At 35.5% G+C, this 17,347-nt stretch overlaps 1 protein-coding gene across 2 annotated transcripts in view; it reads right to left on the bottom strand.

Annotated features, from left to right (window-relative positions):
• The window catches only part of DPP10 (dipeptidyl peptidase like 10), a 650,645-nt gene that overhangs the window by 490,244 nt on the left and 143,054 nt on the right, over window positions 1–17,347 (bottom strand). For both annotated transcript variants that reach the window (XM_058715478.1, XM_058715477.1), the window contains exon 2: window positions 13,686–13,800. In XM_058715478.1, coding sequence (XP_058571461.1) covers window positions 13,686–13,800 — 115 coding nt within the window. The remainder of the gene's footprint in view (window positions 1–13,685; window positions 13,801–17,347) is intronic.

Below are 17,347 nucleotides of genomic sequence, written 5' to 3'. Positions count from 1 at the left end.
CTGAGAAGACCCTAAATTTTTGCCTCCAGCTAAACTCTAGGCTTAATACAAACAGGAAATGAAGGCTAAGGCAGAGCTACAAATAAATACTGAATAATTGCCCCAGCACAGAACTAATCTGAAAGAATGGGAGAGTTTATTTGGATCCTAGCATTCAAGGAATTCTTTGTAAAAATACTAGCTGAACACAAGCTAAAGGAATAGAAACTTCAGAGACCACATATCACAGAGAATACTGACTTTTCAAAATACATCCAAAAAGTCAACCAAACAACCATAAAAACAGCTACAGCCTACAGCATATAACAAAAATATGCTCTGAAGAGTTGAAAAAATCATGTATCAAGTGTTCCAGGGGCACCTGGGTGGCCCAGTTGGTTAACTGTCGATGTCCTGATCTCACAGGCTGTGGCTCAAGTCCCTGGAGCCTGCTTTGGATTCTGTGTCTCCCTCTCTCTTTGCCCTCCCCCACTCATGCTCTGTCTGTCTGTCTCTCTCTCTCTCTCAAAAAAAAAAAAAAAGTGTTCCACATTATCAAAATCAAAATGTATAGTTTTTAATACAAAATTTAAATCATGAAAAGAATCAAGATACTACGGTCCACTCACAGAAGAGATTAACAGAAACTGCCCCTGAGGAAGCAAAGACAAGACACTTATTAGACAGACTTTAAATCAATTGTCTTAAATATACTCACAGAACTAAAGGAAACTCTGGACAAAGAGCTAAAGGAAACCAAGAGAACAATGTGTGTGTGTGTGTGTGTGTGTGTGTGTGTGTGTGTGTGTGTGGAGAGAGAGCGAGAGAGAGAATACCATTTAAGAGAAAGAATTTTTTTAATCCACAGACATTCTAAAGCTGAAATGCACCACAATGGAAATTAAAACTTTCTAGAGGTTTCAAATAAAAGATATGAGGAGACAAAGGAAAGAATCAGTGAACTGGAATTTAGGTTAACTGAAATGATATAGCCTGGGGAACACAAAGAAGAAAATAGAAAGACCAATAACACCTAATAGACATGTGGAATTCCATTAAGCATATCACTCTATGAGCAAAGGGAGTCCCAAAGGGAGAGGAACGAAAGGACAGAAAGAATACTTGAAGAAATAATGGCCAAATATCTGCCAAATTTGACAAAATACATGCACTTATATGCTCGAGAAGCTTAAAGTCTCCAAAAAGGACAAACACAGAGAGATCCAGGCTGAGACATATTATAATCAAATTGCCAAAGCAAAGGACAAATATACAATCTTGAAAGCAGCAAGAGAGAAACAAATTGCATACAGGGGATCTTCAATGTGTTTAACAGTAGATTTCTGGTCAAAAACTATGTTGCCAGATGGGAATGAAACAGCATTATGAAGGTGCTGAAAGAAAAAGCTGTCAACCCAAAATTCTATATCCTGCAAAACTATCCTTCAAAATTGTGTGAGAGAAACTAAAACCTCCCAAGATTAACAAAATCTGAGAGGTCACAACAAGTATATTTGGCATCCAGGAAATGTTAAAGGGATTCCTTTAGGATGAAGTAAGAGGGCAGTAGTAACTTGAGGTCAGGTTAAAAAATAACTACAGTAAAGGTAACTACATAGTTAAATATAAAAGCAAAAATTGTTGTATATTAGGTTTGGAATGTCTCTCTATATTTCTTATATGATTTAAAAGACAAAAGCATGAAGAAATAACTAAAAATCTATCTTAAAGGGTGCAGAATGTATAAAATATGTAATCTGCAATAAAACCAATATGAGGGAAAGTGAAGCCATATACAAATACAGTTTATGTAAACTATTGATGTTGAGTTGGCATCAATTCAAAATAATTTTTATAAATTTAATATATTTATAGTCATACCAAAGGTAACCGTAAGAAAATCTAAAAAAATAAAATAAAATTCAAGAGTAAAGCAAATATCAATCAAAGACAAAAGAAGGCAGTATTGGAGGACCTAAGAAACACAAAAGGTAAAATACATAGACAAAATAAATGGTAAAATTTAAGAATTCCTTTGTTGCAATTACTTTAAATGTAAATGAATTAAACTCTCTAAACAAAAGGCAGAGAACAGCAGAATTGAATTAAAAAAATTGTTATGCTTAATTTAGATCCAAAGACAAAAATAGGTTGAGGGTGAATGGATGGATTAAGATATTCCATAGAGACAGTAAATGAAAGAGAGCAGAAGTGGCTCTACTATTATCACAAAAAATAAACTATGTCAAAAATTGTTGTGGCAAATAAAGACATCACATATTGAAAACTGTTATACCCAAAAGTTATAACAAGAATAATGATACCAGAGCCAAATAACAGAATCACAAATTATGTGAATCAAATGTCAACAGAAATGAAGAAATAGGTCTTCAAAGGTGATTAGAGATCTCAATAGCCCACTTTCAAGAATGTATACAAAGTTTAGACTGAAGATTAATAAGAAAAGGTAGGACTTGAACAACACTATTAATAAGGAGACATTTTAAATATATATGTTGTGTGTGTGTTATAAAAATCTTATATATATATATATACATACATTATTTTCAATACATTATTTTAAAGTACATGGAATATTCTCCAAGACAAGCCATATTTTAGACCATAAAACAAGTCTCAATAAATTTAAAAATGTTGAAATCATTCAAAGTGTCTTCTCTGAATTCAGTAGAATGAAACTAGAAATCAATAGCAGAAAGAAAACTGGAAAATTCACCTATATAAGGAAATTAAACAACACACTCTTAAGAAGAAATATTTCAAGGAAGAAATCACAAGGGAAATTAGGAAATACTTTGGAACAAATGAAAATGAGAATGCAATATACCAATACTTAATGGGATGCAGTGAAAACATTTCTCAAAAGGATATTTATAGCCAGAAACATCTCCATTATAAAAGAAAGAAGTTAAATCAGTGACCTAACTTTACACAAAAAGAAGTGGGGGGGGGGGGGTAGAAAGAGCAAAACAATAGAGAGAATCAACAAAATAAAAAGTTGTTCCTTTAAAAAGATGAACAAAACTGACATACATGTGTCTGACAAAGAAAAAAATAACATGCAAACAATGTCAGATATGAAACTGGGAACATTCCCTTCCAATTTTACAAAATTGAAAAGGATTGTGAGAGAATACAATGAATGATTGATTGCATACCAACAAATCAGATAACCTGATAAAATGAGTACATTTCTAGAAACACACAAACTACCAGACTGACTCAAAAGGAAATAGAAACTCTGTATAGATTTAAAACAAGACGTTGAATCAGTAATGAAAAACTTCCCGATAAAAAAAAAAATATACAGGAGCAGATGACTTTCCTTGTGAATTCTACAAAACATTTAAAAAATTAACATCAATGCTTCTCGAACTTTTCTAAAAACCCTAAGAGGAGGGAATACTTACTGATTTCCTCTGTAAAGTTAGAATTATCTTGATCCAAATCCAGAAAGACAACATAAGAAAGGACAATATATCAATATTCCTTATAAACATAGATGTAAAAATGCTCAATGCAATTCCAGCAGGGAATGACAGAATTTTTTTCAATTAACAAATAAAATGTTTTAGCATATCAAAGGATTATGTATCATTAATGAGACAGATTTACCCCAGGAATATAAGGGTAACTCAACAAAACAAGATCAACCATGTAACAACACATAATAGGGGGGAAAAAAAGGAGAAACACAATGATCTGAATCGATGTTAAAATGCATTTGACAAAATCCATCACTCTTTGTTTATGAAAACATTAAAAAAAAAAACACCTAGGAACAGCAGGAAACTTCCTCAACATGAAATAGGTCATCTATGAAAAACCCAGAGCTAAGACAATAGTCAATGATGAAAGGCTTAAAGCTTTAGCCCTATGATCAGAAATGAGAAAAGGATGTTCATTTTTCATTGCTGTTATTCAACATTATACTAGAATCCAGCCAGAATAATTAGACAAGGTAAAGAAATAAAATGGAGTGAATTTAGAAAGGAAAAAAAAAAAAAGAAACTATATTTGCAGAAAAGCCCAAAGAATCTTTAATAACCTACCAGAGCTAAAAAGTTAATTCAGCACAGTTAAAGGGTACACAATCAACACTCAACAATTAGTTGTATTTGTATGCACCAGGACTGAGCAATCCAAAAAAGAAGAAAGAAAGAAAGAAAGAAAGAAAGAAAGAAAGAAAGAAAGAAAGAAAGAAAGAAAGAAAGAAAGAAAGAAAGAATTAAAAAGGATATTAAACAATCAATTCTATTTACTCTAACATCCAAAACAATAAAATACTTGAGAATAAATTTTACCAAAGAGTTAAAGGTTTGTACATTTAAAACTACAAGGTACTGCTGAAAGAAATCAAAGACATAAATAGAAGGACAATTTGTGTTTGTCACTTGGAAAACTAATATTTCTAAGATAGCAGTATTACCCAAAGTGATTCACATATTCAACACAATCACTATCAAAACCCCAACTGTTTAATTTTGCAGAAATGGAAAAGTCAGTCTTTAAATTCATATATAATTGTAAGGAGTTTTGAATAGCCAAACAATAAAAAAAAATAGTTGGACCGTTCATACTCTCATTTGAAAACTTACTCCAAAGCTACAGTAACCATAACAGTGTGATGTGGGCACAAGGATAGACACATTGAACAATAAATTAAAATTGCACATCCTTAAGTAAATTCATATTATCTATAATCAATGATGATCAACAAGGGTTAAAAAAACATATGGTGGAGATAAAAGAATTTCTTCAACAAATGGTGTGAAGAGAAATTTAAGTTATGTAAAAAATGAAGTTGAATTCCCTACTTCATACCATATGCCAAAATTAACTCAAAACCAATCATTGATCTAAAGAGATAATCTAAAAATCATAACTCTCTTAAAAAATAACAGTAACTCCTTATGACTTGGATTATGCAATGGATTCTTGGATATGATACTAAAAAGCATGAGAAACAACCAAATATACTGACTCCATCAAAATTAAGAACTTTGAATCTCTAAAACATTATGTTAAGTCAAAAAGTCAGACACAAAACATCATATATTTTTTGGTCACACTTACATGAAATGTTCACAATAGGTAAATCTGTAGAGACCAAGAGCAAATTGGTGACTGCCAGAAGATAGAAGATGAAAATGGGGAGTAACTGCTTACCGGGCATAAGGTTTCCTTTTGTGGTGATACAAATATTTTCCAATTTTATAGAAGTAATGGTTGTACACATTGTGAATGTAGTAAATGCCATTCACAGTAAATAGATCGTTCACTTTATCTTTTTTAAAGTTTATTTATTTATTTTGAGAGAGAGTGAGCAGGGATGGCATAGAGAGAGAGAGGAAGAGAGAGATTCCCAAACAGGCTCCGTGCTGTCAGCGCAGGGCCTAACTAGGGGCTTGATCCCACAAACTGTGAGATCATGACCTGAGCCAAAATCAAGTCAGACACCAACTGAGCCACCCAGGTGACCTGGATTGTTCACTTTAAAATTGATAGTTTCAAATGTGAATTTCATTTTTTTTTTCCAGCAGGCTCCATGCCCAACGTGGGGCTTGAACTCATAACCCTGAGATCAAGAGTCACATGCTCTACTGCCTGAGTCAACCAGGCGCTCCGAGAATTGCACTGTAGTAAAATAAAAATTGTTCTCAACATTAGGCTTTGAGTCAAAGAATAAAGATAATGAATGTGATTGGGAGAGACAAGATAATTGGAGCAAGAAGAATTCCTAAATGTTGAATTATAATCTATGCAAAAAAGTATTCTGGGTGGCTCAGTCAGTTGGGTGTCCGACTTCGGCTCAGGTCACGATCTCACAGTCCAAGAGTTTGAGCCCCATGTCGGGATCTGTGCTGACAGCTCAGAGACTGGAGCCTGCTTCAGATTCTGTGTCTCCCTCTCTCTCTGCCCCTCTCCACTAAGGCTCTGTCTCTCTCTCAATAATAAATAAACATAAAAAGAATTAAAAAAGAAAGTATTCTTACTGGCCTTGTTCTCCTATTGTTACATAATTACAGATAATGTCCCAGGAAAAGCAAGGTGAGCTGTGAATCTAGGATTACAGACCTTCTATGCCATATTCAAAGTGCAAATTGTAATGCAGAGATTTAAGGAAGTGTCTTCCATATGAATAAAGATGTTTCCCAAGTCTCACTTTAATGATTCCAGTTTTTCTAGAGTTTATTCAAATGGACTCTACACTTAGAACAATCTTAGAACAAGAGAAATATTGGTGAAAACGGGCCAAAGCAATGAATATTCACTGAAATTGTTTCAACAAAATTTTCACTTTTATGAACAAAGGCATAAATTGGGATATTATTTAGTTTAAAAGGCTATTTAATTAAGGTTTTTATTTGTCTGTTTTTTTCATTTGTTTTCACAGAGTCTCCTCTCACACCTAATGAAAGAATTCTAGGATGGGAGATCTTAAGTTACAGTTCAAACACAGAGAACTGGATGATAAAGTCCCTGGCAAATAACTGCAGATTAAAATACCCGCCCCTACAAATACAGGGGGCAAATGTATGGTGAACGCTGTCTTCTTTTTTCCCCCAGGGGTATAAGCAGTTGAATGCAACTCCCTCCTTTAAAGAAACTTTGCTTCTGAGGGATCAGGCTGCCTTGTTCCCCCCATTTTTAGAGGCCAGGCTATCATATTTCTAAAACTTATATTTCAAAGAAAAAATATAACAAAATATTTAAAGTTGTACAGTGACATATAAATAATTGTTATACGATGTGGTTTAGAAAAGGAAGTGGGCACTTATATTTTATCATGGATATTGAGGTTCCAATAAAATATAATAGCTGAAAAAAGAATTTATACAGAATTGACATGCATAATTTTCTTTTTCTTTTTAAAGGAATCTGTCAGGTTTTTTTTAATGTTTTTATTTTTGAGAGACAGAGAGAGATACAAAGTGTAAGTGGAGCAGGGGCAAAGATAGAGGGACACACAGAATCTGAAACAGGCTCCAGGCTCTGAGCTATCAGCACAGAGCCTAATGCAGGGCTCAAACTCATGAACTGCAAGATCATGACCGGAACTGAAGATGGACGTTTAACCGACTAAGGACCCAGGTGCTCCTGACATGCATAATTTTCAAATGCTCACTTCTGCACTCCCTTCCCATTTACCCCTTGTCTACCCCAGCTTATTCCTTCTCTGCCATGCACTCCCTTTAAGGCAGCTACAGAATCAATTCACTTATTTAAAAAAATCAGGGGTGGAATAAAGCAGAACTCATTTTTCTCTTTCTTTTCTGACATGTTTCTTGCCTATACTTGCCATGGGTGCAATAATATATCTTAACTTATATTCAAAGGTTAAGACACCAGCTAGAGCCGAAAAGCCCTGGCATAAGTGATCCAGCTTTTCCATGTTCCAGTCCTATGAGAGATAATTTACTGTAACCTGTAAGACTCAACTGAATAATGTAGAAGAGGCATAAATTAATCGTATCTATTTCACATTAGTAGTGTGAGGATAAATAAAATAGTACATGCAAAGCACTTAGTGCAATATCTGGCTTGTAACAAGCAGATAATAAATGTAGCTTGTTAAAGCAGATTCTCTTCTGACTGATAAAATTGAACACATCATAATGTAAACTAAATCCATTATTTATCTGATTAGACAATACAAAAAGATGAGGCTAAGAAGTCAAATTTGACTTAAAAATAGAAATGTAACTGTAAAGCAAAGACAAAAAAGTATAACTACTCTTACTTTATTAATGACAGAGAAAATTATTTTTCATTCAACATCAGAGATAAATCTGTTAGAAAAGGAACAATAACCCGTGTAATCCAGGGGGAAACTGCTGGAATCTGCCATTGTTTTCTCTCTGGCAGCCTGATTATGTCTGGGTAATACCATATTCAAATGGGTTCATCTGTGCTGTTCTTGGAAAAACAAGCAGAGACAATTTAGCTTATGACTATCAATACAACATATCTCCTTTTTTTTTAATTCAACAAAATAAACAATTTGCATCTTGGTTGATGTTGATGTTTACAAGTGAGTAATGCAAATCTTAAAATCTGTAAAACATTATTTCCCTCTCATAAAAGCATAATGGGATAGTTTAATTGTTGCTTTGACATTTTAAAACACAGGTCAGATGCTTAAATGACACCTTTTAAATTGCAGCTGCCAAGAGATTGCTTGCAACATAATATGACATGACATTTTAACTAACTATAACCAGGAGCGATTATTTTGGTAGAACATAATAGTAATGAGAGTAAATTCATTTTGAGTTTTTGCATAACAATAACTAATCAGCTGTCACCATTCCAATAAAATACTTAATTTTATTAAATGTTTTCTAGAAAATTACTTTTTTTAATAATTAGGAACAGATTAATCTTTTTTAAGCCTCCTTTCAAAGGGTCAGATAGTTCTTTTTCTAAAACAAACAAACAAACAAACAAACAAAAGAAAAAAAGAAAAAAGAAAAAACCTGCAGTTTTTTCTGCAGGAAAAGACAACAGGAAGAAAGAATTCTTTACCTCAAAGTCTTACCGCCCTATCAAGGCCAGGGCATGAACTTGGCAGTCTGAATTGAAGGTCAATGTAATCACATGCTCTGCTATACTTTCTCCACAAACTAGGCACCTAAGTCAAATTCTCCTGGCCTTAGCTGTATTACCTAGAAAACTGCACTTTCTCTAAGTTGGTGTATGATGAGGCATAAAGGATAGGATTACATACTCTTTGGGGAAAAATATAGGAAAGTTGGCATTTCTTCAAAGACAAGTATGCATCCTTAAAGGTTTGCTTCTATATTTTGTTTTGTTTTTCTGGATAACTTTGTCTAAATTTCTCTGGTTCCCTCCACGTCCTAAATCTTGGTTATAGTGAACTCTTTGAGACTAACTTCATGGATAAATCCTTACCTGACATAAATATTTACCTAACTATTAACATCACAGTGGCCGTTTCAACATGGGTAAATTCTTTCCCAACAGGGCATCTGAGCCTGGTGTAAAATCCTTACTATTAGAGATACTTCTAGAAGTGAAAATAAAAGCATGTTTATAGGGTCCTAGAGGATCCCTATTAAATTCTTGTTTAACTGAGATCAAGCAGAATTCTGATGGCTTATGCATGAATGCCGATAGTTTATATGTGAATGCTTGTTTTCTTTTTTGCTCTGACAGACCTGCAAAGACCAGACAAGAATGCTCACCTAAAGAGGGTACTAAAGGAATGGGAAATTGCCTAATGAGCTACAGCTAATGATGAAGACACGATTTCAGTGCCTTACAATGTTGTCTTTAGTCAGCCATGACGGTAAATTAAGCCGATGACCCTGTTTTGACACTGACTGATTGCAGACACCAAGCAAAGGGCAACAGGCCACTTTAGCTGAAAAATTGGTAGATTATACACAGTCAACCCAGGTGGCTATCTCAATATGGCAACCAAATTGAAAGCTTAAAGAATATTCTCCAGTAAACACATTTTAACTCATAAAATGTGTCTCTCCTCTCAAAACTGGTCACAATGGGTAACTACATTCTGCAAGAAATGTTTCTGGATTATGATCATTCTCATTCTACATGTTCAATATAAATATGAGACTGCAAAATGCATGCATGGCTACATAAGACTGTTTTCCACAACTCTAAGCATGAATGTACACTCATATATTTGCACAGTATAAGTATTGATCTTACAGTTACATATTCTGAAAATAAACATGGGTGCTCTTTTAATTCAATACAAACAAAAAAATATGTAGGCTTGATCAATGCATCTAAATAAGTCTGCCCTTTAATCAGAAAAAATGAAGTGAATAATTTGTTCCTTTCAAAAATAGTCACTTATTAAAGAAATACTTGAATGGTTAACCCACTCTTCAAATATAATTAGGACTTCTCTTCACCAGGCAGGGAAGTTGCTGACAAGCTTGGAAATTAAGACACCTGTGTCAAATTACTTCTGTAATAAAATTTGCAATCAAACCAAAATTACAATGAACATGTGTTTCTCTGGTTATAGGCTTGCATTCCTTAGCACTTACCTCCAAAATGGGATGCTATTTTGAGCAAAACAGTTTCTAAATCATTTCTTAGACTAGATAACTTTTTGTATGCTTTCTTCCCTCTCCAATCCCCACCCAAAAAAGACATTAAATATTTTTTCAAAGTAGAAGAGGCTTAGTGTGAGTTCACCAGATTTAATCTGTTCCTACATTTGTCACCAAACAGACCACCATTATTTCTGTTGCTGTTACTGCTGTTATTTGATTAGATCATAGATATATGAGCTATAATAAACCTCAAAAGATCACTTGATAGTCTGGTGAACCAAAAATACCCTCTTCTTCAACCAGGCACCTGATGTCAAATGAGATAAGTGATTTGCCCCAGATTCTATAGCTATAAAGGCATATGGATTTCTGAACCCCCACTCTTACTGGAAGGATTGTTCTAGAGTCAGTCCTTAGTTCTCGAGGTCTAGTATTTTGCTGAATGATTTATGGATCAATAGTTTCCCCTCATGACATGGATTCCCCTTCCTGGTTAAAAGTTTCCATCTGGTTGTGTAGTTTTCCCTAGTAATCTGGCCTTGGAGACTATTGGTGGACAAAGGGAACAACAGAAGGGGGTGTTGTATATTATGTTTCTAGTTCGATGTTTTCCTTTGTGGATCTATTCTAGTACAGCAGAGGGGTCTCAAACCTGACAGTCAGAAGAGGAAAGACATGGTGTAATTAGAGCACTAGATTCTAACCACAGACATGCACAGGCACACACATGTGTGGCATCAAAGTCTACACTAGTGGTCTCAATGCACATTCTAGTCCTCAGAACCAGAGATTAAACAAATGCAGGGGTTTTTTTTTTTCCTGTCTCATGAGGAAAGCAAAAGCACTTCAAGGCTTTGGACTCATACCTTAGGCCACAAACTATTAGTCCTCCAGCCTTCTATTTCACTATGTTCGGTTTGAACCCACCATGAAGGTCATGTAACTAGGCTGGTATTTACTTGTTCATAACTCAAATAAATTCCTAACCACTCTGACTACACCTATCTACTTCTTCAGTTTCTAGGATTTCCCAGGTCTCTGGTGGCTCTGAGTTTGCAAACAGAGAGTGCATAACACAGTTTAACTATCCCTTGCAGCAAAACTTTTTCCACTCCAGCATCCTGACTCCTGTTTTGTATCATTATATTCTTGACAAAAATAACAGTAAAACCCAAAGACATATGAACATGTGATTAATCTTATATGAAATTAAGTCTTTGGGTTGAGGATTTGTGGTTGTTTGTGTGTGTAGTTAGGAAAAAGGGGGGTTGAAGGTGATGGATAGAAAGCAGGAGAGAGCAAGGCCAGCTACCCACAACACCCAGAATGTAGTAAGAACTCCATAATTAATTAGTGATGAGTGAATGAATGAATGAATGAATGAAAACAGACTACTGAAAGACTGACTCCGATTAAATATTTAGTCCCTTTCCACCTGCCATAATTTAAACTTGAAATCACAGAAGATCCATATTCCAGAGAGACTTTTTTTTTTTCTTAGACATTTCCCTCATGTAATATAGTGTTTGGCATCATGTCTGGTGGTCAATAAGTAAGGAATAATAGCAATAATAAGAGGAATAGCAACGCTGGTGCTAGATACTATTCTAAACACTTGAATTATATTATCTCATCTCTCCCTCATAATAACATTGTAAAGTTGGCACTATATGTTGTGCCCATAATACAGAAGAATGAAATGGCAGACAAGGTTCAATAACTGGCTAACTTCACAAAACTAGGAGCCAGAACTCAAACCAAGGTGTGCCTTGCTCAGAGCCCTTGTTTTAATAGAGAATAAGTGCATGACAAAGTGATGCCAGCCATACTGTTTTTATACTGAACAACACGGAAAAGGTTGTGTAGAGGAAGTTTAATTTTGTCAGTGGCCAACTCAATAAGGTCTTGCTTATACCAAACATTCAAAGACCTCCAAGTATCACTATAGCCTCAGAGAGGAACAAGAAAATCTGAGAAAAGAAATCACTGGAAAAGCATACTATAATCAGATGGAAGAAAGTTCAAGAGAAACACACAGGCATGAGGGCACCAATTTCTCCATCTGGTTAAGAGTCCCCAGTAGAAGACAGTACACTCAACTCATTCATTTTTTAGTAATTGCATTAAAATTCTGACGTTTAAGACAAACATGATGTCGGACATAAGCTTATTTTCATTTAACAAAGATTCTTGGCATTCTGCAACAACTTAGAGCCATTACATTGCTCAATTACACTGGATTGCAGATGTATAAATGAGGCAGATAAGACAGGGTTTCTGAAGAGAATTTTGGATAAGCCAGCTCTTATCAAGGAATTTCTTTCTCTTTTTCTCTCTCTTTCCCTCCCTTCCCCTCTTCCTCTCTCTCTCTCTCTCTCTCTCTCTCTCTCTCTCTCAGTTCCTTCCTTCTTCCTTTCTCTTTCTTTCTTTTTGCTTTCTTCCCCCTGCCCCGATTCCCTTAGTTTCTTTTTCAGTCTCTTCATATGCTAAATAATAATTACAAACTATTTTTCTGAATTTATATTTCAAAGCCAATATTTTTACCAGGATGATAGATTTCACAAAGTGCCATACTGGAATAATTGATATTGTCATTTGTATAATTAGACACCATAATTAGTTGACTAAATAACTCTGAAAGAGAGCTGTTATTGTTAATCACATTTTGTACATGGGAAATAAGTCCAACATGTTTAAGGACTTCTAAGTAACAAAACTGGGGCAAGAAATGAAGTGTAAATACGTAATATTCAACAACAGGCTGTAACTTCATTATATCAGTTGATTTTTGGACTATCTCAATCCTCCCTACCCCAGAAAATGACTATTTTTTATAATGCTGAGCAATATATGGGTGTCCAGTCTTTGAGGAAGCTAGACAGGCAGGTTGTAATAGCATACCAAATGGATTTGTTCCTAGAAGATATTTTGGGGAGTTTTAAAAGTCAGCAGCCTTTCGCTGTCTTCCAATATCAGCACCTACTAAAGAACAGTAAAACTTCTGGGTACTGAAATAATCCCCAAGGAGGAATTAAGCCTTCTGATAATTTTTATATTAGTGTTAAATTCTTTAATGTAAAGGACACAATTTAAAGATCACTGCAAGGGCAATTTGGCAATGTTCTTTAGATAAGGGGAAACTGGGAATATAAAATTACAAGGAAAGAAAGGAACAGAAGAAAGAAGCACTTAGGGGCTTAGCTCATTCTCTTTTCATCAAACCCTCATTGTCTCTCAAATCCTCCTTCACCGCCATCATAATAGTCGAGCTATCACCTATATATGGGAACTTCCAGACTCCACTCCCTCATCTTCAACCCACAATAGAAGTCAAATGTCCCCTGCATTTATTAACTGACAAACATAAGTCTCTAAGTAGTAATGGAGACCAAAAATCTCCTTGGCATTCTCAACGTATATATTTTACATTTCAGTTTTCCCAAAATATCTTGCATGGTATTTGAACCACAGAATTATGGTGCTATTTGCAAAATGTCTGGTTATGCATTTTTTTATTCCAACTCGTGCTAATGTGTCTTAAGATACCACATATGGCTACCCTCTTAAGGCATTTGAATGTGAAATTATCATCCACAATACCATCATAAGAGAGGAATAAAGACAGATTACCTGGGGTTAAGAGGATGACTGACATAGTGATGAGTGAGCATACAACTAAAATCACCAGCAGGGCAATAGCAATTCCCTTCCAGTTTCTCTGTGGAGGGCTGTTACTTCCCAGTTCCTACCGAGATAGAAAAAATAAAAAAAGTTTCATAATTATACATGCTCCAAAAGAAATGTATTCATAAAGGAATAATTCACTGCATGGCACAATCACAGTTTGAAAGCTGATTAGGATCCTTTTCCTCTTTAGTAGCTCCTTTAATTATTCAAAGGTGAATATATTATAAATGGCTATCTTTTTTGCGGGGGGGGGGGGTAAATCTTATTTCTCTAAGAGATAAACCAACAGAGCTTTAGGCCTGCTGTCCAAAATGTAGATGGAGTTAAAATGCATTGACTATAAACACTAGGACAATGTCCAAAGTACTCTGCAAAATAATTATGGAAATAAAGCACACCCACTTACATTTTTTTCTTACTACAATGGAACCTATGACAAAGATTTAGATACAAGTATTTCCCAAGCACTGTGGACTACTTTTCTCACTGGATAGTGGGGGGGAAAGATTAGAGATGGGAAAATCATTCAAAATGCCCCATGCTGCAGAGCAGGGCACATCTGTCAACACAACAGGTCTTTTTTAAACGGCTCCCCCACCACTCATAAAAATCAACAGGATGTAGTAACTAAATTAAATGAGTGCTTCTATATCAGTGGTTGATAGCATCCTCTCCCTAGGCAGCATGCCTAATATTGGCAAGGAGGAAGATGGATGGGGAAGGATAAACTTGAGCATCTCTCACAATACATCAAGTAAAGCTTTTCATTTTTCAGATGATCTGTGTTCTACCCTGTTGACTAGAATTGTGTGAGCATAACTCCCCAAAGCAAAGCAAACCCCACACTGGCTTGAAACGAATGCCAGATTTTCTTTGCAGTGAAGTTTATGAAACCTTGAGTCTCTCATTTCTTTCTTCCTACCGCATCTCCCAGCTTCTCTTCCTCCTTCCCAACAAAGACTTCTTTATTCAAAACTAGCTAAGTTTTTTATTTTGTAAGACAAATGAAGCAAAATGTAAAGGTACCCAGTTCACCAGGTGTGCACAGATCACTCAACAAGCCTCAGAGCAGCTCTGCTTTAAACAAAGATAAATAGGATAGCAAACATTTAGTAAATTATAAATGGGTTCCTATGACCCACAGATTGAAACATTGAGCACATTTTCATATAGTGATATTGGCTTCCAATTCTGCCATAAATACTTTGGATGTAAAGAACTAAACCCTAAATAAATGTAAGAAGAGAACGTGCATGAAAGGTATTTTGTTCTAGTTTTTCCCCTTCTCAGATCAACTGCTGTGTCTTTCAGTCTGATGAACCAAATCCAGCAGAGATCAATTCTTTTTATTTATTTTTTTTATTTCAGAGACAGAGAGAGAGAGAGAGAGAGAGAGAGAGAGAGAGAAAGAGAGAATATGAACGAGGGGGGGAGGGGCAGTGAAAGAGGGCGATGGAGAATCTAAAGCAGGCTCCACATTGTCAGCTCAAAGCCTGATGTGGGGCTCTAACCCATGAACCCTGAGAATATGACCTGAACCAACTGAGGCACTCAACCAGGCACCCCCATTCTATTCTTTTTTTAATGATTCACTGTATACCTCTTTTCTATGCTTATTAATGCTTGTTATCCAACACCCCTATTTCTCTTGAGTTTTGGTTAGAATCTCCATTCATACTTATTTGAACTGCACATGTCCACTTATACACAGATTTTTTTTAGTTTAGTACTTACTGTAAATGTGTTTTCTCTCCCTTATGATTTTAACATTTTATTTTTTCAAGTTTACTTTATTGTAAGAAATGCGTTTATATACATATATACACACACCCACACATACAGTTATATAATACATAAAACAAAGTATGTATCAATTGCCTGTTTATGTTATTGGTAAGGCTTCCAGTCAACAGTAGGCTATAAGTAGTTATGTTTTGGGGAATCGAAAGTTATTCATGGGTTTGTGACTATGCTGGGGCCAATGTCCCTAACCCTCACATTATTCAAGGGTCAAATGTATTAGCAATTATAACTGACATCTCACTGCAGTAAAGGAATCAAGAGTAAATTATAATTTTAAATCTACTGATTCTGATCTTGGTTCCTCCTCACTGGATAGGCAGCCACCTCACCAGACTCTAAGCCTAGAGTGGGTGATGGTCCAGTAAGGCCAAAGACAAGACCCAGAGACAGCAACTGAGATGTAGTTTGATTGGGGAAACTTCCTTACAGGGAGTCCATGAGTGGCCAATGGGACAAGCATCTGCTGCTGGGATCTAAGTGCAGCAAGTGTGCACATCACAGCAACCTGTCTGAGCAACTACCTGCAACCTCCTTCCTCCTTGCATGGTGAGAGTTCTAAGGATATCAGGGCCTGCCATCAGGACACTCTGTTACAAAGGAGATGCTCCAGGTTGGCTATCCCCAGAGCCCCTGTCTTTGAACACTGAACAACATGTTCTTCTATACCTCCTGCTTGATGGGCATATAGAGGGAAGATAGGATTTCTACATTCTCAAGATAGTGGTTAACAGGAACATTCATGGGATGCTTTCACAAACTAGTTATCCAGTGGGTACCACACTCTTAAACACAAGGCGAATTATTAAAGAAATGACTTCAGAGTGTGCTTTTCAGTTTTTGAATAGGATGTAACCATATAATGTCTACCAAAAGTGGTCTAACTAATAATAGCCTAGATATCTTACTATAGGTTTGGTATTATACTGAATATTTTATGTTCATAATCTCTCACAATCCTCAGAAAAATCAGGTGTGATTACTATTATTTTGACAGATTTGCAGATGAGAAAAATGGAACTTGGAGAGATTAATTTAAAACCCACTTACAATTAATAAGTGGGGGATCTCAGGGTCCAGTCCATAAGCTCTGGCTCTTAATCACTTAAATATGATGTTCTAAAGATAAATATGTCAAGGATAAATGCATGAAGCAATAAATAAATCAATGAGTCAAGGAATGATGTGGACCCCGACATAGTAACAATTGTACTTTATCACCTTTTATTTGAGAAAATTCACAATTAAAGAAAAGCTGTGTGATGCCTTTCCAATAAATTTATATTTTCCCTAGTCATGGCAGACTGGGAAAATATACCATTTTTAAAATGGTGAAACACATTTGAGTGAAAAAAAAAACAAGAAAAAATTTTTTTCCTGTTCATAAAGTGATTCACATAAGAATGTGTGGCTACTTTTAAGATGACTCATCAATACCCAAGGCATCTCCTAGTCTGTTTTGGAACTGCAGACTTAATGAGCTCCTAATAAAATCCTCCCCTTTCCATCTCTTACCAAGGCAATATTTATAAAACATGGTTTAACTTCTGTCCCTTTATTACACAAAGTCCTTTAGTGACCCAGTACTAGCTAAATAATCAAAATGCAAATGAGACAATTTAGCCTAACACTTGTCTCTTGCCAAGCTCCAGTCTCCTCATCCAGCTTGATCCCTTTTGAGAAGGAACACAGCCCCATACTGCTCTGGTAACCATTTGGCACAGATGCCTCTGATGCCTCAGCCTTCACCTCACCTTCCATCCTGATTCTTTCCCATCTAATCCCTTTTGCATGCCTCCACTTGC

Source organism: Neofelis nebulosa, chromosome 2 (genome assembly GCF_028018385.1).
Source record: "Neofelis nebulosa isolate mNeoNeb1 chromosome 2, mNeoNeb1.pri, whole genome shotgun sequence".
NCBI lineage: Eukaryota > Metazoa > Chordata > Mammalia > Carnivora > Felidae > Neofelis > Neofelis nebulosa.
This window is presented reverse-complemented; position numbering and strand designations above follow the sequence as displayed.